Source organism: Phoenix dactylifera, unplaced genomic scaffold (assembly GCF_009389715.1).
Source record: "Phoenix dactylifera cultivar Barhee BC4 unplaced genomic scaffold, palm_55x_up_171113_PBpolish2nd_filt_p 001652F, whole genome shotgun sequence".
Classification (NCBI taxonomy): Eukaryota; Viridiplantae; Streptophyta; class Magnoliopsida; order Arecales; family Arecaceae; genus Phoenix; species Phoenix dactylifera.
The window spans coordinates 1689-28496 of record NW_024068955.1 but is presented as its reverse complement, the minus strand read 5'-3'; the positions used below and the strand labels follow the sequence as shown (position 1 = coordinate 28496).

The 26808-nt window shown below is 40.7% G+C and overlaps 3 protein-coding genes across 3 annotated transcripts; 1 reads left to right on the top strand and 2 right to left on the bottom strand.

Annotated features, from left to right (window-relative positions):
• Positions 1-643: 643 nt before the first annotated feature.
• On the top strand, positions 644-1714 carry LOC120108939 (flavonol sulfotransferase-like). Its single transcript, XM_039122655.1, has one exon. The coding sequence runs from the start codon at positions 644-646 to the stop codon at positions 1712-1714; it is 1071 nt and encodes a 356-aa protein (XP_038978583.1).
• A 1287-nt stretch (positions 1715-3001) lies between these two features.
• LOC103719794 (ubiquitin-NEDD8-like protein RUB2) lies at positions 3002-10942 on the bottom strand. Its single transcript, XM_008809194.4, has 3 exons — positions 10671-10942; positions 6238-6497; positions 3002-3329 (listed from the first exon to the last, which is right to left on the bottom strand). The coding sequence occupies exons 1-3, from the start codon at positions 10761-10763 to the stop codon at positions 3221-3223; spliced, it is 462 nt and encodes a 153-aa protein (XP_008807416.1). The 5' UTR covers positions 10764-10942; the 3' UTR covers positions 3002-3220.
• A 4012-nt stretch (positions 10943-14954) lies between these two features.
• LOC120108940 (zinc finger BED domain-containing protein RICESLEEPER 2-like) lies at positions 14955-16270 on the bottom strand. The gene is made up of 2 exons (XM_039122656.1): positions 15172-16270; positions 14955-15081 (listed from the first exon to the last, which is right to left on the bottom strand). Exons 1-2 carry the CDS (start codon positions 15497-15499, stop codon positions 15008-15010), a joined length of 402 nt encoding a protein of 133 aa, XP_038978584.1. The 5' UTR covers positions 15500-16270; the 3' UTR covers positions 14955-15007.
• Between the last annotated feature and the right edge of the window lie 10538 nt (positions 16271-26808).

Here is a 26808-nt window from a genome sequence, read left to right as displayed (position 1 = left end):
GGATCCCCTTGTGTATGGTAAAAGTGGCTTGAGAAACATTGTGAACATTGAAATTTTTCCCACCTACCTCTCTCATGCTCATTTATCAAAGGTGATCATACAAAGATTAGAAACTAAAAATCAAAAAAATCAAATTGAACAAACTATATAAAAGATAAAGACTCGACATCTGGCCGGTGCAAAATATGGGTATCAATTCATCAACCACAACCTAGTGTCAGGCACCATGTTTTAAAAAGATATTGACAAAAAACAGAAGGGAAGAAAAGGATAAATAAATGAATGAACAAATAAATAAATAAAGAGGAAAGGAGGATAAGGAAAGGAGAAAATTTCTTTCCGTTAGGCCGAGCAAGATAAAGATGGTTGCTCGGCCAAAAACGGCAGGTTGCTCGAGGTTATCAATCTCGGGCGCTGGCTGCCAAGGATGCAAAACTAATTAATGGAGATAGGAGGAAACCCAGCCCTCCGATCGTTACATCCCATTCATTACCCAATTAATATATTTATATTATATGTCATGTAACACGTACTTTCTTTGAGTGTCTTTTCCAATGATAGGATTTTCTATAAGAACAACGAATGCTTGCACTCTCTGCAACGCATTGAAGCAACGTACCGTGCCAATAGCTTCTCTCATCTCATGGCCACATTTCCGTCTCTCTCCCACGACGGCTCCCTTCCGCCAAAGGCGCAAGAAGATAAGAGGGAGGCAGATCCAACTCTTGCACAAGGAATTTCGGAGTACAGTGACCTCATCTCAACCCTTCCCTTAGACAAAGGATGGGAACCTTATCTCCTCCGAAAATACCAAGGTTTTTGGATCGCCGAATACATACTCCCAGGCATCATCGCCCTCCAACAACACTTCAAGGCTTGCCACAGCGACCTCTTCCTCATGAGCTACCCAAAGTCCGGCACTACCTGGTTAAAAGCACTAGCTTTTGCCACCATAAACCGAAATCGGTACCAGTTTGCCGACCATCCTCTCCTCAGCCACAACCCTCATGACTGCATCCCCTTGATTGATATCGACTTTGCCTCCAAAATTAAAGACACGCCTTCCCCTAGGATCCTCCAGTCCCACGCTCCTTACTCACTGTTACCAGACTCTATCAAGGCTTCTGACTGTCGAATAATATATGTTTTCCGGGATGCAAAGGATGTGTTTGTTTCGGACTGGTTCTTCTTTAATAGGTTGAGGAGATCCAACGGGCTGGAGCCAATACCATTCGGTAAGGCTTTTAAGTTGTTTTGTGAGGGTGTTTGCTCGTATGGGCCAATATGGGATCACGTTCTTGAGTACTGGGAAGAGAGCTTGCGGAGGCCTGAGAAGGTGCTGTTCTTAAACTATGAGGAGATGCTGGCGGACCCGGCAGGGAACGTGAAGAGGTTGGCGAAGTTCATGGGATGCCCCTTCTCCACTGACGAAGAGAAGGAAGGTGTGGTCGAGGAGATTGTAAGGTTATGTAGCTTTGAGAAACTGAAGAACCTGGAGGTAAATAAGAGGAGTAAATTCGTACTGCCGAACGTCAAATTTGATAATGAATCCTATTTTAGGAAAGGAGAGGTGGGAGACTGGAGGAATCATATGAGTCTTGAGATGGCTCTTAGGTTGGACGGGATCATTCAAGAAAAGTTGAGAGGAACCAGTCTGACCTTTGGCGGTGTTGGGGACTCTGACAGCAGCCACCACCAGCAGCTGAGTTCGTAGGTCATGAAGGATTATCCATGATCCAAAATGTTTTAAGATCATGTAGTTTCTGCAGTGCTTTGGTGTAGCCGAATAAATAAATAAATTTGTCTATCCTTTATTTTGCACCAGTTATATGGTTACTAGTTTTCGTATTGGTGAGAAATTAGTATTCTCAGCTGGTTAATATTGTCGATTAGCAAAATCTTATTGTTACAAGGCTTCATTCTATATGTTTGGTTTGAGACACATCTGGGCATGGGGCATTTTGGAAGCAATTCACCTTCCAAACATGCACACAGTATTCTCTCCTTAGCCAGCTCTCTCTCTCTCCCTAACATTTTTACATGAAAAATTATAAATTTCACTTTTTTAAGAAAAAAATGTAGGTTTATCTTTGATATATATATTTTTATTTTCTTTTTATAAGTCACCCAAGTTGCCATTTGTCCACCACCAATGTTCCGCCCTATGCCCTAAACATTCAACCATATCCGCCCTATGCCCTAAACATTCAACCATCTCCTTAAAGACAATGCTATCCAATTGCACCTATCTACGAGCTAATTGTCTCTAAGGAAAATAATTAACCAAGAATAGATAATAAAATGAAGGAAATGGTGGTTATTTAAAAAAAAAAAAAAAAGCCAACAACCTTGCATAGACTTAAAAATCGCAGCTAGCGTATCATTAATTTGCAATCTTCAAAAGCAAATCACGAGCTCATGATATTCCTGAGGGAATCATTTGAAAAGTTTCATAAATAATGTTAGAATAAATCCTTTCATTTTTATTTCTCAAAAAAAAAAAAAATAGATAGGATCTTTCTCTATACAAAAAGAGGTTCCTCATTTCTCTTATCCAGGGATTGGAGCGGTAGGCGGCTGCAACAACTGCAGCATGTAGCAATACTGATGGGTAAGATGTTCCCCCAGTGCACTTGTATAGTTTTCTTTATCACGGTTACAACCATATAAGTTCCCAAATTCAGAATTAAAGTACAATAAATTTCAGGCCTATTTTTTTTTGAGATGTAGGGATAATTTAACTGTAGCTAATGTTTTGGAAATGGTTGGAGGCAAGAAGAAGAAGAGAGTGGCTGGAGGCAAGAAGAAGAAGAGAGACACAAAAGAAAGAAAACAACGGGATCAAACAAGCCAGCAAATAGGATACTAGATCCCTCCTCAAAGGTGATTTTCTCCTAATTTTTTAAGATTGGATGCTCCCAATATTTCCCTCGACCATTAAACTCCTCTTCTTCTACCTTATCCTCCCCATTAACAATATATAGATAATTAGATATTTTCAGAAATGGTTTAATATTTAAACGCTAATCCACAAATTTATATTGCACAAACAGAAACGTCTTCCATCTTATTTCAAGTAACTATTTGAAATAACTAGTGCTTTTGGAGAGAAAGCAATGCAAATCTAGTGCTCAAATATCTTTTGCAAGAAGAGCTCGTCAAAATATAAGGGAATCATTGCTTTCCTCTCGGTACATGGTTTGCACAGAAGCTGATACTACTAGCGACCACCCCTCAGCGCAAGAACAAGATGAAGGACAGAACCGCCCTCAATGTTATACTCCTTGGCAGTCCTGTCATCAGCTAACTGCTTGCCTGCGTATATCAGCCTGAACAGGGATTAAAACAAAAAAATAAAACTCTTGTGGAGCTTGTAACCGATTAAAGATGCAGGCAAGAACTAAAAAAGGTAAGATACTGCTAATAAACAGGTGAAATGCCAAGCCAAATATAATGAACTGGTGAAAGATGGGTTTGGCATGAGCCTCTCAAACTACATGAAGAGAACACCCTGCAGCATATAAAGTTTAGCAGCAATTTTATTCATGTAAGGGAAACATGAGCCTCTGTCTGAGACCCAGAGAGAAAAGATAACTTTGCCTGCTAAATAAACAAAAAAACAAAAGAGGGAATCATTGCTTCATCAAATATAATCAAACTACTACCATCAGCACAAAAGTTTGTGGAATAACAATCTTAATTGAATAGTTTATGCCAGCATACAAGAATAAATTACAACCTTCAAAAAAAGGGCTACTTCTAAAATAATGAACTTGCGTATCTGCAGGTTGAAAGTGAAGGTTTAACGCAGGGTTAGGGTGGTTTCATACAATGGTGCACATGGCGGAAGAAGATTTTTTTATAGAAGGATATAAAGAGGAGGGTAATTCTCTACAAGTTATTTCCATGTAAAATTTCATAAAGCATGGAAATAAGGGCGGCGAGCGCAAGATGCATATTGCCAAGAGTGCCATTGCATAGAAAAAATAAGAAAGCTAATGCCTTAAACAATTAAGGAGGGGAAAATTAGAGAATGACATGGCAATATATCTTTTGCATCCAATAATTACACTTTGACAATTTTAACATCCACATAAAAATAGGTACATACTGAGGTTTCCTACAACATTATGGAGCGGTTGACAGTTACAACTCCATCAGTAATCCCAAACAAGGTGAAACTTTGCTTCCTTGTAAGAACAAAGCACCACAAGAAATCATTCATGAAATCTACAATTTTGGTAACCCCCACCACCCCCACAAAGACAGAGAGAGACAGAGAGAGAGAGAGAGAGAGAGAGAGAGAGAGAGGACAAAACAAACCACCCTATAATCCATTTTCTTTTCCCAGGGAATAAATCTAAATCTCGCCAAGCTTAAAGACATAAGTTCAAGGAATATCCATGACATCTTTTCATTTTGGGTTGCAATTCTGGGATTCAACCCCAAAAATGTACTTCTCTTTTAGCAAATCACATCCATGCTTGAATGTTCTCGAAAATGGACATAGTGGTTTTTGCCATCTACTAACCCATGATAATTGTTAGTCATTTCCCTCAAACAACAAGAACTCCCTCGAGAGGATTCACTATTCCTCTGTCACCAACCAAAACAATATGCCATTGTTAAAAAGAAAGAGTTAAAAATAGTACTTTGCTAGCTAATGACAACAACCCCTTGAATATGCTTGATTTGCTAAGAAAAAATGACTGCTCTAGAACTGGATCCTAAAATAGAGACCTAACCATCATAATCCCTTCTATAAATTGAAAAAGACCGAACGAGCTTTCATTACATCCTCAAAATGAAAAAGAGGGGGGGTATTTTCTCATACTCCCTTGTGCACATCACATGGATCAAGAGACTAAGAACTTCACATGGATAAGACTTCTAAAATAGTTTGCAAACCAAAATCCTGGCCACTTCCATCCAACTACAGATTTTCTAATCAGATAGTAAACAGTTGAACCACACTCTAAATGTCAATTATCTCATAAAAGATTTAACCAAGGTCTGTGTACCGACCTGTAACACCGCATTGTACCAGTAAGATACCAATACAGTACCTAGGTTTGGTTTGGTATATGAGCCGAACCGGTTCGTACCGATTCAAACCAAGTAGAACCATCCCATAGCACCTTACAATCACCCCATACAGCTTAGTTTCAAGTTGTACCATGGTTAGGAGTGAGAAAGAAGTGTTGAGAGTCTATCTCGACACAAGGTGCATACCATATTATACTTGACCATATTGTCCTGAATCGGTATTGTACCGTATGGTTCCCGATACTGATTTTGCCGACCTTAGATTTAATAATTTCAAAAATAATGATAGGCCATCCAAATCAAAGATCCTTATTGGTCATATTGATCTACAACTCTAAAAATAACTAGAAATCAAAAACAATATGTTTTGGAGGCCTAAAACCTATGAATCCATGAAGGAGTTGGTATTCATAATCATACTTACAACTTATTTGAACTGGTTTTAGGAATAACTCAACAAGCAAAAATTATCTTCACTATTCATACAAAACCATAACCATAAAGCATTTTTCTGACAATTTCATGTTTGTTTTATGAATCCTTGATCATGAACAAACCCTATGAAGGGCAACAGCCAACTGCAAGTTTCAACGTCAAAGATCAATCTCAAGTGACAAAAATTGACATTCTTAATCTAGACAATTACAGCTCAACTTAAAAATATAAAAGTCAAACAACATAGTGCAAAGTTGATAAGACACACAATGCTTCTTTTTCTAAACAATTAAATGAGAAGGGTCTTAACAAATGTGAAGTTGAAACAGGGCAGTTTTTCTCCTTCCAGGCGCTCATGTGAGTTGTTATTTATATATGATAGACATGGTTTATTCATAATAATGCTGAGGAAAGAACAGAACATTATGAAAACCAAGAACAATGGAAACTGTCATAGTGGAGGAAAGAAAACAAAATATTGTGAAAAACAAGAATGAACTATTACAGAACATGGAGCATAAATCACAGGGATACCTACTGCCTAATAAAATTTATAAATGCGAATTGAATTTAGAATAAATGAATTGCAATAACTGCTGTAATAAATGCAAATTGAATTTAGACCTACTGCAGATTAGAATAAAGTGCAAGGTGAATGGAAAACTGAGGCGTACGACAACACAATGGAATATCAATCAGAGAGAACTTTCATAATAAAATATCAATTACAAGAACGAAGTGTTAAAACAAGGATACCTTTGCTGTACAGGTGGAATGCCTTCCTTCTCCTCAACCCTCTCCTTGATCCTATCAATAGTGTCAGTGGGTTCAATGTCAATTTCAATTTCCTTCCCAGTAAGGGTTTTCACCTTAATCATTGTTCCACCCCTAAGCCTCAAAACCAGGTGAAGAGTCGACTCTTTCTGAATATTGTAATCAGCTAGGGTTCGACCATCTTCCAACTGTTTCCCAGCAAAAATTAACCTCTGCTGATCCAAGGGTATCCCCTCCTTGTCCTGTAAATCAACAGGTATCACATTTGAATTGATAAAAGGAAAACCATATACCTTTATGATTTTCAAAAGCATCACTTAAATCAACATGATCTGCCATGTTCATTGTGTGTGTGTGTGTACATATATATAGATACATATATATGTATGTATGTATATGTATCCATACATATATATTATAGATAGGTTTCTAGAAAATCCCACAACTCATCAAAAAACCTAGAAAATCATATATGAAACCACGTCATGACTCTGTGTATGGGACTCTCTCTTTGAAAAAGGTTTCGACAGGATTTGGATTCCATAATTTTCACGCCTCTTGCTCTCCACATATATGAAGTCTTCATCATCTATTAGCAATCATGGGTGCCACATGATTCGTCAAACCATAATATTGGATTTCAGGTCTCTAATTCTCATATCCAGTTATTCAAACAGCAAATTTTTCTCTAGTTTCATTCTCTCTCTCCATCTCTCTCTCTTCAAGGAATACTTTCTTTAGTTGACATATTTTTCACATTTTAATCGATGGGTTTTGCCTACAACTATGGAACAGGAGGATGGTGATAATTGACCCTAGCTAAACATGGGACAGCGTGTTTAAGTAGTGTGCATACAGGAATAGGATTGTGTGATTAACATCATTTTAAATTTCAATAGAAAAAAAGGTATAGCTTGAGGGTATACATGTTCACAAGCAAATGTTTAATTTTTTATATCAGATTTCATTATTTGATAAATATGTCCATGATTACAGTGTGTCAAATTTCTGCTCGCTTCTTCTATACCCCTCCCTCTCTTTTTGATCCTCTGCTTGGTAAGTTACCATATGCTGTTCGTATTTCCAGCATTTACAATATAAGTTGATTTATCCACTATCATTTTAGTGAATATAAATACACATTATGGAGTCTTGATAACCTCGCACATTCAGATATACTTAAGAAGGTTGGCTCCAAACTCAAACAACAATTGTTAATAGATAAGAAAATGGAATTCCAATATGATCCACTATTATTTAGTAAGGTTAAATAGATTTGTTAAATTAGTCTTTTTTCCTGTTTTTATTGCTATCGCATATGTGTTTTTTTTTCTAATACATAGACATTTTTCCAACAAAACAAAATGCAATTGTGACTCATAAATTCCTATAACAACTAAAGCATTTAACATTCTGTAGATTATATAGTTTTGTAGCTTTGTATTTATTCAATATTCATGGATTTAATCCCACACATCAAGTAGACAATTTTTCACAGGATTGCAGAGATTTTTTTTAGTTTTTAGAATATGTTGATATACTCCAAAGTACTCTTTCTCTTTCTTTGTAACTTTTGAATTTTTATACAGCGTATCTTATGTTTAACCTTTTGAATATTAAAATATCTTTCTTTTTTCATCAAGTAAACCATGCATTGCAGGGTTTTAGGCTTTTTATCATTCAAAAATAAATAAAGAAATCACCTTTAAATCTTTAACCTTATATAATGATAATACTCCTGCCACCAAGCAAGATAAATATGTGGACCTTACAGATGACAAATAGGACCCATATTTATTACCAAAAAAAATACAAAACTAACAAGAATACTCCCACTGCATTTTAGGTGACCCATAAGTCAAAGGAAGGTCCCTTAAAGGAGCCATACTATTGTGCATCTTACGAGTGCCAAATTATTCTACAAGTCAGCATTTTAGCAAATCTCACTATTATTTATTTTTTTTTTTTGTATTTTCATTGCCATCCTTATATACTTCTAATGTCTTTGCGTTATCTTACCAATTTAGTAAAGGAAATCCATCTTTCTAAATTAATTTTCCCTTTCTAATAGTAGTATGATATGGATAATTTTGCAGAACAATCAACTAAACTATTGAATTTACAAAAAAAAGGATCAGATTTTTTTGGCAGAAACAAATAATTTCAAATTTTAATAGACCATTATACCCATGCCCCAATAAGTATTTATAAGAACATTGTTAAGTGTGTAGTGACTTGTATTATGTGTACATCCATTAGAAATATATACGTATCAACTAAGATAAATGTTTGCATTTCATTTGACAGTTGGGGCATAATCATTCACCAAGGTCCGGAATCCAGAGCAGACTGTTTATGGAAAAAAAAAATATGCCCCTCTTTTATAGACATAAATTGAAGTGGATTATGTTCCGCAAAATCGCCTAAGATATATGAAAACAAGCTTGATAGCATGCCGACCCACTAAGCCATTAGTTAAGGATAAAAATGAAATGTTCTCTATAGTAATCTCTAGTTTAATCCAAGCTTCTAGTATATGGTATTGCAGTAAAACAAATATTAATGCCGGCCACCAGCCATCATCATGGAGTAGTTCTTGTGATATGGTTATCATTCAAATTCAAGACCTGTGTGGTCCATTTACACTAAAATTATCTTCTATAAACGCATACAGTTTTAAGTAGAATAGGATTCCACAATGACTACTCACAAGTCTTGAAGCACCTCAATGGAATGCTATAGCAAATGAGAATAAAACAATTCAAAAGTACCTGCAATGGCCACCTAGGTACTGACCTTAATTTTTCGCATGATGCATGAGCTTGGAGGATGAGATCAGCTTATGAATTAGCATTGAATGCTGCCAAGTTGATACTTCCCATTGAATTAGAATATCTGATTTGCTATGTTAGGTTCATGTTTTGAACTATAACTATCTTTTCACCTTTTACTTTTTTGACTTTATATTTGTTTTCTGCCTTAACCTTAGGGGCCACCTAGTGTCTTGGCACTGGCAGCCCACAGACCTTTCATCTGCTGCCTTAAATACTTTAAAACAACTAAATAAAAAAGTAGGTATCAACGAAATCTTCTGCTACAAGTACATCGTACTTTGCATTTAAACACTGCATTATAAAATGAAGGTTAAAAAGAATGAAAGAGATGATATTGAATGAAGACATCTTCATGACAAAAAGCTAATTCACAATAACCTAAAACTAACAAAATAAATCATGGAAATTGCTCATTTTAGATTACAGGCAATGATTTAACAATCAGACCAGCATGCACCATTGAACCAAGTTGCACTGCCTTTCTTTATTTCATTTTAAAACTTGATCCATTCGAACAACCAAGAAATCAGCCTTGCTGTTAAAAAATCAAATAAATTATATTATATATTGGACATGTATGAGCATCCCTTTCAACATATCAAGCACAAAATAAACCCCACAAACTCTTAACAACAGTCTCACATGAACCACCGATAGATCCAGGCACCATGTTTTAAAAAGACTTTGATGCCAAGACCATTATCAACATTGGACGCTGAGGCCTTCCTGAAAAATTAAGCACGACATCACGATGGACCACCTCCTATGCTATAACCAATGACCCTAAATGCCAGCAACCCGTAAGTTATTCCATCTGCCACCCTAGAACTAACAAAAAAAAAGATGCTACCAACCATGACTTACCCACCCTTCCCCCCAGAGCGTTGCAAGAGCTACCATATAAAGATGCCACATGAGACCTTTCTCTGGGGATTCCAAATGCATTGGGGTACTCTTGATTACTTCAGCTGCATTAAAAGGATTGCTTCCGCGTAAAATCCAGAATAATCAATGAAGTAAACAACTACCCCCCCCCCCCCCCCCCCCCCAGAAAAAAAGAGTAGAAAAAATCAGCAACTAAAATAAATAATTTTAGCAGACAAATTATCAAGGAAAGTGATATATTCGGGCAAGGTTCCCACAAAACAATAATTGGAAAGATTCCAAAACCCTAGAATCAATGGATTCTCCGCGTCATGATCACCGTATCCCATCAATATTCCAGACAGTAGAATAACAGCACGGTAAGGGAAGAACAGGATAAATAAAGAATGAATAAATAAATAAATAGAAATTGAAGCAACTTAATTCCAGTGAACAAAGGGGGAAAAAAACAATAACTATACGAAACATCTCTGCGCAAAGGGGAAAAAAAATTAATAGCAGTGAACTCTCGAAATCGTTACTTCAGACCGCGAAATGCGAGCAGAAACCTTGATTCCAACTCCATGATTACAACCAAAGAAAAAAGAAAAAGACATTTAGTTCCCAGAAATCCAGAAGAAAAAACAAAAAAGAAAAGAAATCAACGCAAGAAAGAAAAATCCAAAGGGGTGGATGGGATTAGAAAAAGAGAAAGACCTGGATCTTGGCTTTGACGTTGTCGATGGTGTCGCTGCTCTCGACCTCGAGAGTTATCGTCTTCCCCGTCAGCGTCTTCACGAATATCTGCATCTTTCTCTCCTTCTCTTTTTTTTCTTCTTCTTCTTCTTCTCTCCGCCCCCGCTCTGCCTTCTCGCCGCGACTCCGATGCTCTTCGGGTTACTTGCTCGATAGGAAAAGAAATGGCGTGGAAGAAACGCAGAATTTAATTCGGGCAGATTCGTTAGCCTGGCTGCGCTTGCGGGCGTGAGGCTTTAAATTTAACAGATGCTAATATTTTATTTTATTTTATTTTTGATGAAAACTGTATTTTATATAGCTCTTGAGTACATCCAACCGTATCAAAAGAAAGTAAAGAGTACAAGATAAGAAGAATATCTCTTACAGATATCCATATGATCTTTCCGAAGCGCCGGGCAATAAATAAGGCAACTCAGTCTGCTGTACTGTTCATCTTTCATAAAACATGTAAAGTTTAGAAATTGCTCGGCTCCTGAGCCAATCTATGAGTATCACGAATGAGAAGATGACTATCACCGTATTTGTCCACTCTCCGAATTCAATCGATCACCACAGAGGAGTTTCCCTTAAGGCATGTATGCTCAGCACCAAGTACCCGCCTCGCATAGGATATCCCCTCTCAAGCTGCCCACAGCTCTGCCTCGACTGCAGTAAGTCCCGGTGTGCGGCAGCCACCAGCTGCTATCAACCTACCTAGATGATCTCTGATGACAAAGCCAACTCCTTCTGATATCCCATCCACCGACATACTATCATCGAAGTTCACTTTGAGATGACCAAGGGGTGGGGGTACCCAAGAAATTAGGGCGAACCTGGGCGCTGTGATAGCGGAGAGAGTACCCCGGGTGTTACACCCCTGGCTATGGCGCGCGCGGGGCGTGCGCGGGCTCTGCCATGCGCAGGCCGTGGCACTGGGCGCACGGCCGGGCAGAGCGAGGAAGTGTGCAGCGGAGCACACGCGAGTGGCCAAAGGCCGGTGCTGGCCTGTGCACGGGCTGTGCGAAGGAGGCGCACAGCCAGGCCAGGCGCCGGGGCGTGCGCGGGTGTACGCACGCAGGATGGCCACGGGCGCGCAGAAGGCGTGCCGAGCACTTGGCCAGGGCCAGGCCTTGTGCGCACTGCACAGTGCGCAGATTGCAGCGCAAACGGCAGTGGCCCTGTGCAGCGGAGATAGGCCGGATCCAGCCTGTGCACAGGGGCGCACGCAGCGGAGTCGTGCGCGGATGCTGGCACATGCGCAAAGGCGCGCGTGGATGGGTCAAGCGTGGAGGCCAAGAGAGCGCGCGGGGCGCGTAGGCGTCGGCCCACCTGCAGGCCGTGCGCGGGGCACGGAAGGGCGGACGCTGCGGCGTGCGAAGGAGGCGCACGCACCAGGCCTCGGGACGGCATGCGCAAGAGACGCGTGCCCAGACTTGGCCGTGAGCAGGAGCGCACGCGGCCAGGCCGAGCGGAGAAGTGCGCGCGCGGCGCGCGCACACAGTCGGCGGACCGTGCGCGGGCGTGCGCACGGCAGAGCGGCATTGACGCGCGCGGGGCGCGCGCAGAGGAGCTGGACCGCGCGCAGGTGCGCGCGTGGCCAAGTGAGCCAGGGCCGGGCCTTGCGCTAGGGCAGTGCGCGGGGCGCACGGCAGGAAGGACGCGAGGGCCGCGCAAGGGGCGCGTGGCCGAGGCCAGACCCTGATCACAGAGACGGCGAGCCGGGCGTGGGCGCTCGGTGGATCAGCAGGGCCACGCGCAGGTGCGCGCGCGGCCGAGCGACCAAGGCTAGAGCAGAGGTGGGGCGGGCCACTGTTGCGCGCAGGCAGGCGCGCGCAAGAAGCCGCGGGCGCAGGAGCGCGCCCGCCCAGTCTGGCGTAGGGCAATGGCCGCGCGCAGGCGCGCGCGCGCCGGGCGCGCGCGCGGGCGAACCAGGGCGTCGGGCGGCCCTGGGCGGCGGGGCAGACAGCCGCACATGGGCTGTTCCCCCAGCAGGCTTCAGGCGGCGGCGGGCTGGAAGCTGGGCAGGAGGCGGTTTCTGCCCAGGCGCTGCCATTGGCTGATGCCTCTGTCCAAGGACACTTGGCGGGCTGTTGTGCATTGGGCGGTGGCTGGGCAGGCTGCGGGGCAGCTGGGCAGGAGGAAACACAGTCCCCAACCGCCAAGAGAAAGCACAAGCCAAGTGAAGGTCCTATCGACCAATGGGAGGCTGCGGATGACTTGCACTTGGATTGGGAGATGCCAACCTTGGGCACTATAAAAAGACCTAAAGGTTGAGGATTTCGGGGGGGAACACACAGATAATTATTGGATAGCCACACAAAGCAAAGTGAGAGGCTCACTTTGGGAAGAAGGCAAAGAAGGGCTAGCCAGGGATCTTGAGGATCATTTGGGGTGGGCTAGTCCGTCCAAGGAGCCATCCATGTAGCCAAGCCTTGGAGGAGGATTTCGCCGGGTCATTGCCAACAAGTGAAGGCCATTGGAGGGGCCGAATGAGATTGGTGCTGATGTGAGTCTTTCCTTGTAAAAAGACCTCATATGGGGGAGGTTTTCAGGATGGGGAAGAAGGCACAAGAGGTTGTGCCATCCTTGTGAAAGGCTTAGGTGAAGGGCTCGGGTTGCTTTCTTAGGGAGGGCATTTGGTTCTTGGAAAGAAGGCAAATGTATCCCGCCGGCCAAGAGCGGCTCTTGGACGGGAGGGGTTTTTAGGGTCTTAGAGGAGTCATATACTTGGGAAGTATGTTGGCTATGTCCCTCGGCTTGTGAGGGCAATTTGGATGTATTTGTGTGAGAAATACATGACCCTTTCCCCTTATCCTCGTGTGCCATATGTTGTGTGGTTATGGGAAGCAAGGTGAAGGTTTCCCACAGCCAAAGGGTTCTTGGCCGGGGCAAAATGAGTTGTCCACAGGGTTTAGAAGGGCTGAGGTGAGCAAAATCAGCGAGGGGCCTTCTAACCTAGTTATCTACCTAGTCTTGGGGGAGTTGTCTAAGGTATGGGACTTAGGCAAGACCTTGAAAAGTGGGGGACTTGGTGGCTGTTCTAGAGCCAAACCAAGGTGTGCTTAGGGGTCGATCCTGCTCCGGTTTGCACAAGGAGGCTGACCAAGGGCTTGGGCAAGGCCAAGACTTGGTGCCGCACACCGAAAAGAGGGAGAACTCAAGAAAAATTTGGTTACTCCATTCCGACCTTTTCAACGGTGTGACACCGGGTGTCCCTGACCATCTAAGAAGAGAACCTAATGGCAGCTGTAGTAACCTCCCTCGCATAAAGCATGGCTCTGTCCACCACCATCCGTGGGGGCAACCGCCTGCCCTCAAATAAGCCAGCATTCCTGTCCAACTAAATAGAATAAGCCAAATATGCCCACCAAATTCCGACCTTAACAGTACCAAGCCTCCGCATGGAGACTCTCAGCTAATGAATCAAATCCTGTGTCAACTCGACTAGGGCTGGAAGTGGGCCGGGCCGGGTCGGGCCACACCCCTACCCAAGCCCGGCCCGAAATTATTTTCCAGGCTTCGGGCCGGGCCGAGGCCCGAACAGTTTTACAAAAACTCGGCCCGAGCCCGATTTGGCCAGCCCGATCACGAGCCTGGCCCGATCCCGACCCACTTTACATGATTAAACAATCAATTTTGTAGCAGTTATAAATGACAGATCAACTGCACAGAGGACAATTTCACAGAGGTGTATGTGCAAATACAAGTACATGAAAACATACAAGCAAAAATGTCCACAAGCAAACAACAGGAGATAAAAAAGAAAAAAACCAAGATGAAGATTCTGTCCACAAGCAACAACCTACTCAGCTTAAATCAAATATGAGATGGACCAAGTAGGCAATCAGACAGATCATTAACAAAATACACAATTCAGAGGCTTCCTGCCAAATGAATGAATTTTCTGACTTTATCTTGGCACGACCAATCTGCTCAAACCAGTCCAACAATTCTAAAGAGCATCTGATGGTTTGAAGACAAGTTGAAAAAAATTCATTCCATGCAACCAACTGCAACGATACAACTGCAACCAAACAAAAGGATTCCATCAAAAATAGGAGGATAAAAAAAATCAACGGCTTGAAGTCGTTGTTCCCTGCACAATAATATATTCATCATATCCATGTAATAGAGAAACCCTCTGAAGTCGGCTTCAGGCCTGCAGTTCAAAAACATACAACTCTCATAAAATTTTGCAACAAATAACCATGATCCACATGAAAATAACCATGATCCACATGAAAATACTCCATCAACAAACATACTTGATACTTAATACTTTAGGTATGAACTAGATCTGATGAGGGTATCGCCATTCAGTTCTCCCAAATTGCCCACTCTAGGGTGTCGTCATCTACATTCAACGTTACAGAACTCGAGCAATTTGCAACTGTTAATACACAAATCAATCATAAATGTTTAAATTATAAGTACAATAAGCAAATAAAAAATATTAGATAAATTTAAAAAATTTATATACCTTCATCATATTGTTCACGAAGCCAATCTTGGGTACAAACTAAGGCTTCTACGGTAAATGGGCTCAAAGAGCTTCGATACTGATCCACAACTCTACCACCATTGCTGAATGCCGACTCAGATGAAACAGTGGAGACTGGAATAGCTAGAACATCTCGAGCCATTCTTGATAGTATAGGATAGACTGCTGCATTGCTCTTCCACCAAGTCAAGATGTCAAACTCCTTATTCTCCAAATCAGGAAACACATCATCATCCAAATAACTATCTAGCTCGGATATCTTAGGGCGTTTTGAAGAACTCTGACTTCTAAATTGAGCAAAATCCATACCAATTTTTTTTTGGAAGAAACTGAACTTATATCACCTTGTCCACCAAAATTAGATGTTCGCTCACTTGAACTCATAGAGGGATGCATTCTTGTTGCATCTACATACTCATTATACAATTTAAAAAGACAAGCACGAGTATCATCAATCTTTTTCTTGCACTCCTCCAACTCAAATGTCTTTTGATAACAAAACTCTACAAATATCAACCTTGATCTGGGATCCAAAATAGAAGCAATTACCAACAAACTATTGCACTGAGAACAATATTTGTTAAACTTCTTTAGCATCTCATTTGTTAATTGCTTCATTTTTTCATCAGTATCGATACTTTCATCCGTCAACAAAGCCCTAATTCCCCAAACTTTATTTAGGTATAAATTGGATGTGGGATACTTACAACCAGAAAATACTTTAGTGGCATCAAGAAAGGCTTCTAAGAATTTAAGAATTATAGAAGCCTTTTTCCATTCATCATTGGTGGGGCATACACATGAATGCTTAGTTGCATATCTAATAAGAGCATCTTTATAACCAAGTGCATCATGCAACATTTCATAAGTAGAATTCCACCTTGTAGGAACATCCAAAGTGAATCCTTTTCTAGCAGGAAGTCTCATATGTTGTACAATTTCATTAAATGCTTGCATTCAAGATGGGGATGTAGAGACATATCTAACAATTTCTCTTATACATTCAATAGCTTCATGAATGATTTTCATTCCATCCTGAACCATAATATTTAATATATGTGCACAACATCTAATATGACTGTACGCCCCACTAAACAACATTGCATAACAAAAGTGATCTCGTAGCCTTCTCATTACAGCATCATTTGTGCTGCAATTATCTAAAGTAATAGCACATATTATACAATCCAATTTTCATTCAACAAGACATTTTCGTATAGCATCTTCAATTGCAAAGCTAGTGTGAGGGTATGGGAGTTTCTTGAAACTAATAATCTTCTTATGTAGAATAAAATCAGAATTAATATAATGTACTGTGAAAGAAATGTAACCAATTTTTTGATTTGATGTCCAAATATCAGTAGTGAAACTAACCCGAGAACTTAGGTTCTTGAATACATAATGCAATTTTTTCCTCTCTTCTTGATATAAAGCCATACAATCATATTTTACAGTCTTACGACCCATAATTTTGAATAATGGCTGAAGAGATCTCATAAAATCCAGAAAAACAGTGTGCTCAATAATACGAAATGGAAGCTCAACACATATGATAAATTTTGCAAGAATTTTTCTACTCTCTTCTTGATTGAATTTGAAAGACTTTATCCGATCTTTTGAACTTGGTAGTAAGAGCAACTGATTAGTCGGATTCTTTTGATACTTCTTATAAATATTTTCTAGATGGCATTTTAGATGACTCGTTCCTCCTTTAGTGCTCCCACTTAAAACTTTTTTACAATATTTGCACTTAGCTATTGACCCTTCAGAATTTTTTTCTCGATAAAGTGATTCCATACCCAAGATCTTTTTCTAGAAGTCTTGTCACAATCATTTTCAACAGTATCTTCATTTCTATCATCCTCATCCCTTAAATCTTCAACATTCTCATTTTCACCCATTTTAGAATGAGACATTAGTAAAAATAATCTGCTCAAATAAATAAATAAATATCACAAATTTAACCTATAACAAAATAAATATCATTAAATTTAACCTATTTAAGAAAGAGCTCAAATCTTTCCAGTTAAAGCCTCAGATATTTACGAAAATACAGAAAATAATCTTATGGTCATGTTTCAATAAAAATACCCAGTAAGAAAACACAGAACTACTGTTAATGCACACAACAATAAGCTAGAATAACCCTAAACAGCAATAGGAATACCAAAACTAATAAAGATAATGAATATGACAATGCAAGAAAATTTTGAATCGTGATAAAAAAAACACCCCTGCTTTCTTCTAAAAATCAACAGATGAACCCTAAAATTAACATGAAACATTAAAAAAGGGGAAAAAGAGAAAGTTAGACATGTATCATGTTGCTTTCATGGTTTCATCCATCAAAGAGGGTGTTTGTTGGATTTATGATATGTTTATCCATTGGAAGAAAAGTCATTTACTTTGTTCTGTCCTAAAGATTAAGATAAAAAAAGGGGCGGGTCCCTTTATGCATGCATCTCCGTACAAGTGGAGGCCGGAAAGATCAAACCAATTGAACCGCTCACATCACAGTAGTCGTAGTTGCGTAAAGGCCGTCGGTCGGGGGGCGACCAATAACAAAATTAATGGCTTGAAGTTCTAGTCTCTTCTATGGGCAAAGGTAATTGGTAAAATGAACATGCTTTGGCAAGCTTTATAGCATTGGTTAGGCATGTTTCAGAAGCATAATTGTTGCCCAGATAGACAACCCAAGAGGAGGGGTGAATTGGGTTTTAAAAGTAATTTTGCAATTGAAACGTTTGTGAATGACTAATTAATACTTTTGCAAGATGAATAATTAGTTGCTATGTGCTGTGAGTGAAATGAGAGTGAGAGAAAGAGACACAAGCAATCACAAACACAATGTTTATAGTAGTTCGGAGCTTGCCCTAGCTCCTACGTCCACTCCCCAAGTCTCACTTGGGAATTCACTATAACCCCTCGGATTACAGCCGGTTGTTTTACAAGCTCACAACCCAACTTGTTGTTTTACGAGCTCACAACGAACTCGGTCGGTTTTTCCAGGCTCACCGACTAGAACCACCCCGATTGTTTTCCCGGGATCACAATCGAACCCTTACACGTTGGTTTTACCCTCGGCTCACCAACCAACCTCTACGCACTCTTGATTCAATCCCCTGATTGAATCAAGCAAAGATAAGATGGAAAGAACAGACACAAACCGAAAAACAGAGCTTCTAAAAAGCAGATATACAGCGATATAAACTAGAGAGAAGTTAAGAGCCCTCAAACACGTTTGAGTTGGAGTAGAGTAGGGCTTTTTGAACTGTGAGTCTGGTCGACTTGAAGGCAGGAGGAGACTTCTTTAAATGCTGGGAAGAGGTAGCTGGATGGAGTTAATGGCGCTCTTCCTTCTTTTCTGTTGAAAACCAGTTGGCAGAGATAGGATGCTTGATTTCTTTGAGTGGAATAGTGCTTCTCTACCTTGCTACAGTCCTCTGTGGCTATTTAAGCCATCCCCCACGGAAACTAGCCGTTAGACACCTTTTTCTGCCCGTTCTGCACACTCTGCACATCCTGACAATATGTCCGTTGGGGTCGGAGTCGACTCGCGCGATCTGGAGTCGACTCGGCTGTAGAGGGAGTCGACTCATGCTTTTCTGGAGTCGGCTCGGCAACTGTTCCGGATTTGAATTAAAGTGACCTCCGCGACTGGGAGTCGACTCGACTTAACCCGGAGTCGACTCGCCAACTTCTGGAGCTGACTTGCCATTTTCGGAGTCGGCTCATCCCATGAAGTCCATGGAGCTAATTTTCCAACTTGGCCCACTCGAGTCGACTCGACAATCCTGAGAGTCGACTCGGCGCTCAGAGCCCGAACTCCCGATCTTCTGTCTTTTGGCTCGTCCAGTCTTGGAGTCGACTCGGACTGTTCCGGAGTCGACTCGACTCTCAGTTTCCGAAACACAGCCTTCTGCCTTTTTGATGTAGCGCTGCCTTGGAGTCGACTCGAGCTGTCTGGAAGTCGACTCGACTCTCAGAGACAATAATTCGGTCTTCTGTCTTTTTGGGGTCGCGCTGTCTTGGAGTCGACTCGCGCATTGCGGGAGTCAACTCGGATCTCAGAGTCCGAAAACTGCTCTCTGACTTTTGCCTTGTGTACCACTGAGAGTCGACTCTCGCTTTCTTTGGAGTCGACCTGCCAACCATCGGAGTCAACTCGCGTTCCACAGGAGTCGACTCGAATCTCAGGGTCGAAAATCGCTCTCTGACTTTTCTGTCTGTAACTCCTTGGAGTCGACTCATACTACTCCAGAGTCGACTCTGTAAGCATTGGAGTCGACTCGCACACTTCAGGAGTCGACTCGCTGACAGGTTTTGAGTTGAGTCTTTCTGTTCGTCTGTCTGTTCTCAGTCGAAGTCGACTCGTAATGATCCGGAGTCGACTCGAGCCCGTGCCAGGGATTCTGATACGCTTGGAGTCGACTCGTACTATTCTGGAGTCAACTCGAGTCTCAGACTTTGGCTCAAATTGACTTCTTAACTTATCAAAAATATCTTGAACCAAATCTAGAAACACTTAGACAAGATTTTCACTGAAACACTCAATTGAATTCATTAGTAAACAAAAGATATACTCAAATGCTTTGAGCTCATCAAAATCAAATAGGGTTTTAATCAATCACTCCACAATCTCCCCCTTTTTGATGATGACAAAACATTGAGTATATGTAAAGTGAATTGCTCAATAAACAAGAAAATAAGATCTATAAATGAATTCAAGTGTCTGGTTATTTAATTTATCCAAGCTTGAAAGGTGTGAAACAATAAATTTTGGAGTTAAAGCTCCCCCTTTCATTTGGAATTATATAAGCCTTCATATCATGCAATCAATTATTTGGCTTATATATATTTAATGATTTAGCTTTAAAAATTCAGATTCTCCCCCTCAACATATGCATTCTACTTTGTTTTGATTCTTTGAATTTCCTTTTAATGCATTGAAGTTTTTGAACTTAAGTATTTGGTTTTTAGAGGGAAAATCTGTCAATTTGTTCTTGAGTAGGATTCAACTAATCTCCGAATATCCCTTGAATAGATTCTGGAGATTACTCCATTAGGAGCCCCAACAGAGAGATAATGAGCCTCGAGGTATCAAATCCACTAAGAACAAATTATTGTGTGTTTTAAAAGTTTTTTTTTATTGATTTTCATTTATTCCTTTTACATATCTATTACATATTTCTCCCCCTTTTTGTCATCGTATCAAAAAGGAAGTGAATAGAACACACAAGCAAGCAGAGATCAATTGGCACAGTATTGAAATGAATATGTCTACTCATTGTATTGATGTATATATAAATACATTTGTGAATACAATAAGTAAAGCAAAAGATACATTCAAAATAAAACAAAAGCAGCTAGGGTCTCCTCGAGGATGTGGTTCCTCCTCTCGAGGATGTGGCTCCTCCTCTCAATCTGTTCTGTTCCATGAGGAGAGTGACCCCGTTTGTGACATTCCCAAGCTGGGAGATAATGGCCGAAGTGGCCCTGCTGTGTGTGGTGGAGAGCTCGGTCAGGGTCTCCTGCAGTGTGTCCAACTTGGCGATCAGTACATTCGCCAAGCGCTCTGCCCCCTGGGTAGTGGTGCCCATATCCTGTCGGACGTTATCGCGCATTGTCCGAGTAGTGCTCGTGACTTCGCTCATGCTGTGGAACTGGGCTTGGATCAGGAACCTTACATTGTCGATCTCTTCCCGCACATGGGCCGTCATCTCAGCCACGGCGGACAGGGAAGGGACCAACGCTGAAGAAGGTGCAGGAGAAGGAGCAGGCACTGAACCCCGGAGCTCCCTAAGTAGGTCGTCCCGGAGATCTCTAACTATCTCCTGCCGCAACTCCCGGAGCTGCTCAGGAGCGATCCGGACCTCCATGGGCTGAGTAGGTGGATGATTTCCTAACTCAGGTTCCCTCGACCTTCCGAAACTCCATCCTGTGTAGGGTTCCCGGACGCATGCGATCTGTCCATCGCAATGCGCGAGAGGGTTCTCCCTCAGGAATGGGAATCTCGGCCTCCCTAAACAGAAGAGTGAACATCATGCCATAGGGGAGGGTGAGCCTAGGTCTATCTAGTGGCTCACATAGATATCTATACATCATCTTGGGAAAGTTGATTGGGGTGTCCTGGAGGATGTAGAACATAAGAGCTAGGTCTCTCTCAGATACAAAATCGAAGCGGCCAGTCTTCGGGAAGAGGGACCTAGAGATGATACTCAAGAGGAGCCGCATCTCAACTGAAAGTGAGCTAGCGGACACTTCATCTAAGGGGGACTGAGGTGGATGTCCTAGAATGGCCGTAAGGGCCTCAGTCCTATCCTCGGGGTGTGTGGGAGCCACCCCTACTTGTGGAAGATGGAGGACCTGAGCAATGATATCCTCCGAAATGAACAATGGGACACCGGCTACCATGCCCTCGATACCCCCATCGCCCCTATGTACAGTACCGTAGAACTCCCTAACTAGGCTAGGGTATGTGGGGAGATCTAGGGAACAAAAATACTCTAAGCCCTGGGCCCGCAGTCTCTCTCCTATAGTAAAGCCCTCCCGGGAGAGATAGTCGAAATCGACGTATCTCCCGGTGGAGACCGCCTTCCCGGCGCACGGCCTCGAGGGAACCTCCCTCGGCGGGGAACGAGCCGGAGGTTGTGGCCTCGCGGGATCGTTCCGAGCCTTGGAACGCTGCTCGGCACCGGTCGCGGGTTGGGGTCTCTTCCGGACAACGGCTTTACGAGGCATTTTGACCTAGGGAAGAGGAAGGAACCTAAAGAAGCGAGGAAGATGGACGGGAAAAACCTTAAGGTCGGCCGGAGACGCTCTAGGAGTCGACTCTAGGGCTTGTGAACAGTGGCGGCGGTGAATAGAAGTGTTGAGTAAACGATGAAGTTAGGGTTAAACAATCGGATCCCGACTGCGAGTCGACTCCACTAAGTCGCGAGTCGACTCCAAAATATGCGCGAGTCGACTCTCCTTATGCGCCTATTGACCTCGAGTCGACTCCCGACTGTATGCGAGTCAACTCCTCCTCTGCTGCCATCGATCTCGAGTCGACTCCCGTAAATGTGCGAGTCGACTCCCCCTTACAAGCCGACTCTGAAACTTACTCGAGTCGTCTCGAACTCTGGCATGCACCTAAAATCATGCTATGTTCGTGCCGAATGAGGGAAAATCACTAAGTTATGATCTAATTTGATGATTATTGAAAAGAAGCTCTATATTAACCACAATCTTATCATCAAAATCAATGAACTAGTGGAAAATACCACTAGGATGGATCAATCACTCCTAATCCCCTCCTAAGCACACTAAATCTCTCTTCACTTAGAGGTTTTGTAAAAATATCAGCTAATTGATCATCAGTGCAAACAAATTGAAGTGTCACATCACCATTCAGTACATGATCTCTTATGAAGTGATGTCTTATCTCAATATGTTTAGTTCTTGAATGCTGAATTGGATTTTTAGTTAGATTAATGGCACTTGTATTATCACAATTAATGGAAATTTTATCTTGTTTAATGCCATAATCTTCCAATTGTTGTTTGATCCACATGATTTGAGCACAACAACTCCCGGCTGCAACATATTCAGCTTCAGCAGTAGATAATGCAACCGAGTTTTGTTTCTTGCTAAACCATGAAATTAAGTTTTCTCCTAGGAATTGACATGACCCGCTGGTGCTTTTTCTATCAAGTTTACATCCAGCAAAGTCTGAATCTGTGTATCCTATTAAGTTCAGACTAGATTCTTTAAAATACCATAACCCTATATTCTTTGTTCCTATTAGGTATTTTAAGATTCTCTTGACTGCAATTAGATGAGATTCCTTAGGATTAGACTGATATCTAGCACACATGCAAACACTAAACATGATATCAGGTCTACTTGCAGTAAGATACAATAAAGATCCTATCATATCTCTATATAGTTTCTGATCTACAGATTTACCTGATTCATCTTGGTCTAGTTTGCATGATGAGCTCATGGGGGTGCTGATTGACTTGTTCCCCTCCATATCAAACTTCTTAAGCATTTCCTTGATGTATTTAGCTTGATTGATGAAGATGCCTTCTTCAGATTGTTTTGATTTGAAGCCCGAGAAAATAGTTCAGCTCTCCCATCATGCTCATTTCAAACTCACTCTGCATCAACTCAGCAAATTCTTCGCAGAGACGATTGTTAGTAGCACCGAAAATAATATCATCAACGTAAATCTGCACTAATAACATATCTTTGTTTTTCTTTTTCAAAAATAGTGTTGTATCTACATTTCCCCTAGAGAATTCATGATCTAGTAGAAATTTGCTAAGTCTTTCATACCATGCTCTAGGTGCTTGTTTCAAACCATAAAGTGCTTTGCTCAATTTATATACATGATTAGGGTATTGATGATTTTCAAAACCAGGAGGTTGTTCTACATATACCTCCTCATTAATATACCCATTTAAAAATGCACTTTTTACATCCATTTGAAATAATTTGAAGTCCTTAGAGCATGCAAATGCTAGTAAAAGTCTAATTGCTTCAAGTCTAGCTACAGGAGCAAAGGTTTCATCAAAATCTATACCTTCTTCTTGATTATAACCCTTTGCTACTAGTCTAGCCTTATTTCTTATTACAATTCCATTTTCATCAAGTTTATTTTTATAAATCCATTTGGTACCGATAATTGAATATTCAGAAGGTCTTTCAACTAGATTCCATACCTTGTTTCTAGTAAATTGGTTTAATTCTTCTTGCATTGCATTTATCCAATTTACATCTTTTTCGGCTTCTTCTATGTGTTTGGGCTCAAAATGTGAGACAAAGGCTAGATGATTATTTAAGTTTCTAAGGGATGCTCTAGTCCTAACTGGTTGAGATGGATCATCTAGAATTAATTCCTTAGGATGCCCGTGAGCAAACCTCCAAGCCTTAGTCAGCCCATGATCCATAATAGCCTCTTGGCTTGATGATGCATTTCCAATTAATTTTTGATTATCATCTTGTAATGTCATCTCATCTATCTTTTCTTCAAGAATTTCAGCATCATCATCAAAATTAACTCTCTTGCTAGAAGAGATATCACTAGAATCATCAAAAACAACATGTATGGATTCTTCTATAACTAGGGTTCTTTTATTAAAGATTCTATAGGCTTTACTAGTTGTGGAGTACCCCAAGAATATACCCTCATCAGATTTAGAGTCAAATTTTCCTAGATTATCTTTTCCATTATTATGAACAAAACACCTACATCCAAAGACATGAAAATAATTTACCTTTGGTTTTCTGTTTTTCCAAAGTTCATAAGGTGTTTTCTTTATAATAGGTCTCAATAAAACTCTATTTAATATATGACAAGAAGTATTGACGGCTTCTCCCCAAAAGTACTTAGGGAGGTTACTTTCACACAACATAGTTCTAGCCATTTCCTCTAGAGTTCTATTTTTCCTCTCCACAACTCCATTTTGTTGTGGTGTCCTAGGTGCAGAAAAATTGTGTGTTATCCCCTTTTTACTACAAAACTCATCAAATAAATGATTTTCAAATTCGGTACCATGGTCACTTCTAATAGCTATTACTGAAGTATCTCTAGCATTTGTTACTTCTTTATGAAATTTCTTGAAAATTGAAAATGCTTGATCCTTATGGCCTAAGAACATGACCCAAGTATATCTAGAATAATCATCTACGATAAATAGACCATATTTATTTCCACCTAGACTTGTGGTTCTAGTTGGTCCGAATAGGTCCATGTGTAGCAGTTCTAGAGGTCTAGAGGTAGAGACACAATTTATAGATTTAAAGGAGTTCCTTGATTGTTTGCCAAATTGACATGCTTCACATATTTTATTCTTTTCAAACTTTAATTTTGGCAAACCTATCACAGAATCTCTTTTAACTAGTTTAGATATGGTGTCCATGCTTGCATGACCTAGCTTACGGTGCCATAACCAACTAGCATCATTATCCTTAGTTTCATTAACAACTAAACATGGGTTGTGTTTGGCTAGATCCTCAAGGTCTACAACATACACATTTCCACGTCTTATTCCTTTAAAAACTAAACTATTGTCATTTGGGTTTGTTATGATGCATAGTGATGGTTTAAACATAACATTATAACCTCTATCACATAATTGACTAATGCTTAATAAATTATGCTTAAGACCATCAACATATCGAACATTATCAATAAAAGTTGAAGGGGTAATTCGTACTTTATCTATACCAATGATGTGACCTTGGTTATTGTCTCCAAAAGTCACAACACCTCCCTTCTTAGCTTCAAGGATGAAGAATTGATCCTTGTCATCCGTCATGTGTCTTGAGCAGCCACTATCCAAGTACCAACAATTTTTGTCGACCTTGGCTGCAAGACACTCCTACACAAGCAAATCATATAGTTTTAGGTACCCAAGTTTTCTTGGGTCCTTCATGGTTAGTAGGGTTGGTTCCTTTTGGAACCCAAATTCTTTTAATTTTTCTTTTAGTTTTTCCTTTCCTATAATTACACACATTTGCTTTATGTCCTAAAGTTCCACAACAAAAGCAGGTTATTTTCTCAGTTTTACTTTCCCCTGCTTTAACAAAGAAGTTACTAAGAAGTTTTTGCTTATGTTTAGGTTTATACCCTAAACCCGCTCTATTGAATACCGCTCGTTGACTATTAAGTATCATATTCAATTTTTCAGAACTATATGAAAATTTTTCAACCAAGGGTTTGTATTTTTCAAGTTCTTTAGTTAGTGTTTGTTTTTCTGCTTTTAGATCATTTAGTTCTTTTGTGAAACTCTCATTTATATGTTTATTGTTTTTGGGTTCTAATGTTTCTTTGTTCAGCCTTTCATTTTCTTTAGTTAAGGTATTATTCTTTTGTATCAAGATTTGGTTGCTTGTTTTAAGTTCTGCATTTTCTTTGATAAGAACATCTTTATCCTTAACTAATGAATCATACTTACGGACATGAGTTTGGTTAGTTACTTTTAGTTCTTTGTTTTTAACGTTTATTGTTTTGTATTCATCCATTACTTCATTAAAAGCATCATATAATTCATCGAAAGTAAAATCTAAATGTGGTGCGGATGTTACCTCATTTTCATTGGCCATGAAGCAGAAATTGGCCTTTTCTTCTTGTTCCTCATCCGATGATGATGATGATGCGTCGGAGTCCGATAGGGTGGTGACAAGGGCTTTCTTCTTCTTGTACTTGCTCCCCTTCTTCAGTAAAGGACACTCAGCTCTGATGTGTCCCGGCTTCTTGCACTCATAACATCCAATCCCCTCATTTTTTCTTTCCTTACCTTTATCCTTGCGATAGAAATTTGAGGGGCCTCTCCTTTGATGAGAGGATTTCTTTTGGTTGATGAATCTTCTGAACTTACGTACGAGAAGAGCCTCATCATCCTCTCCCTCATGATCTTCTTCTTCACTGCTGCTACTGCAAGAGAAGTCTTTGTTAGATGATGTAGATTTAAGAGCTATTACCTTTTTCTTATGGGTGGATTCTTCTTCGCTGTGTTGCTTCATTGTTAGCTCGTGCGTCATTAGGGATCCAAGAAGCTCCTCAAGAGGAAGCTTGTTCAAATCCTTTGCTTCTTGGATTGCCGTCACTTTGGCTTCCCATGACCT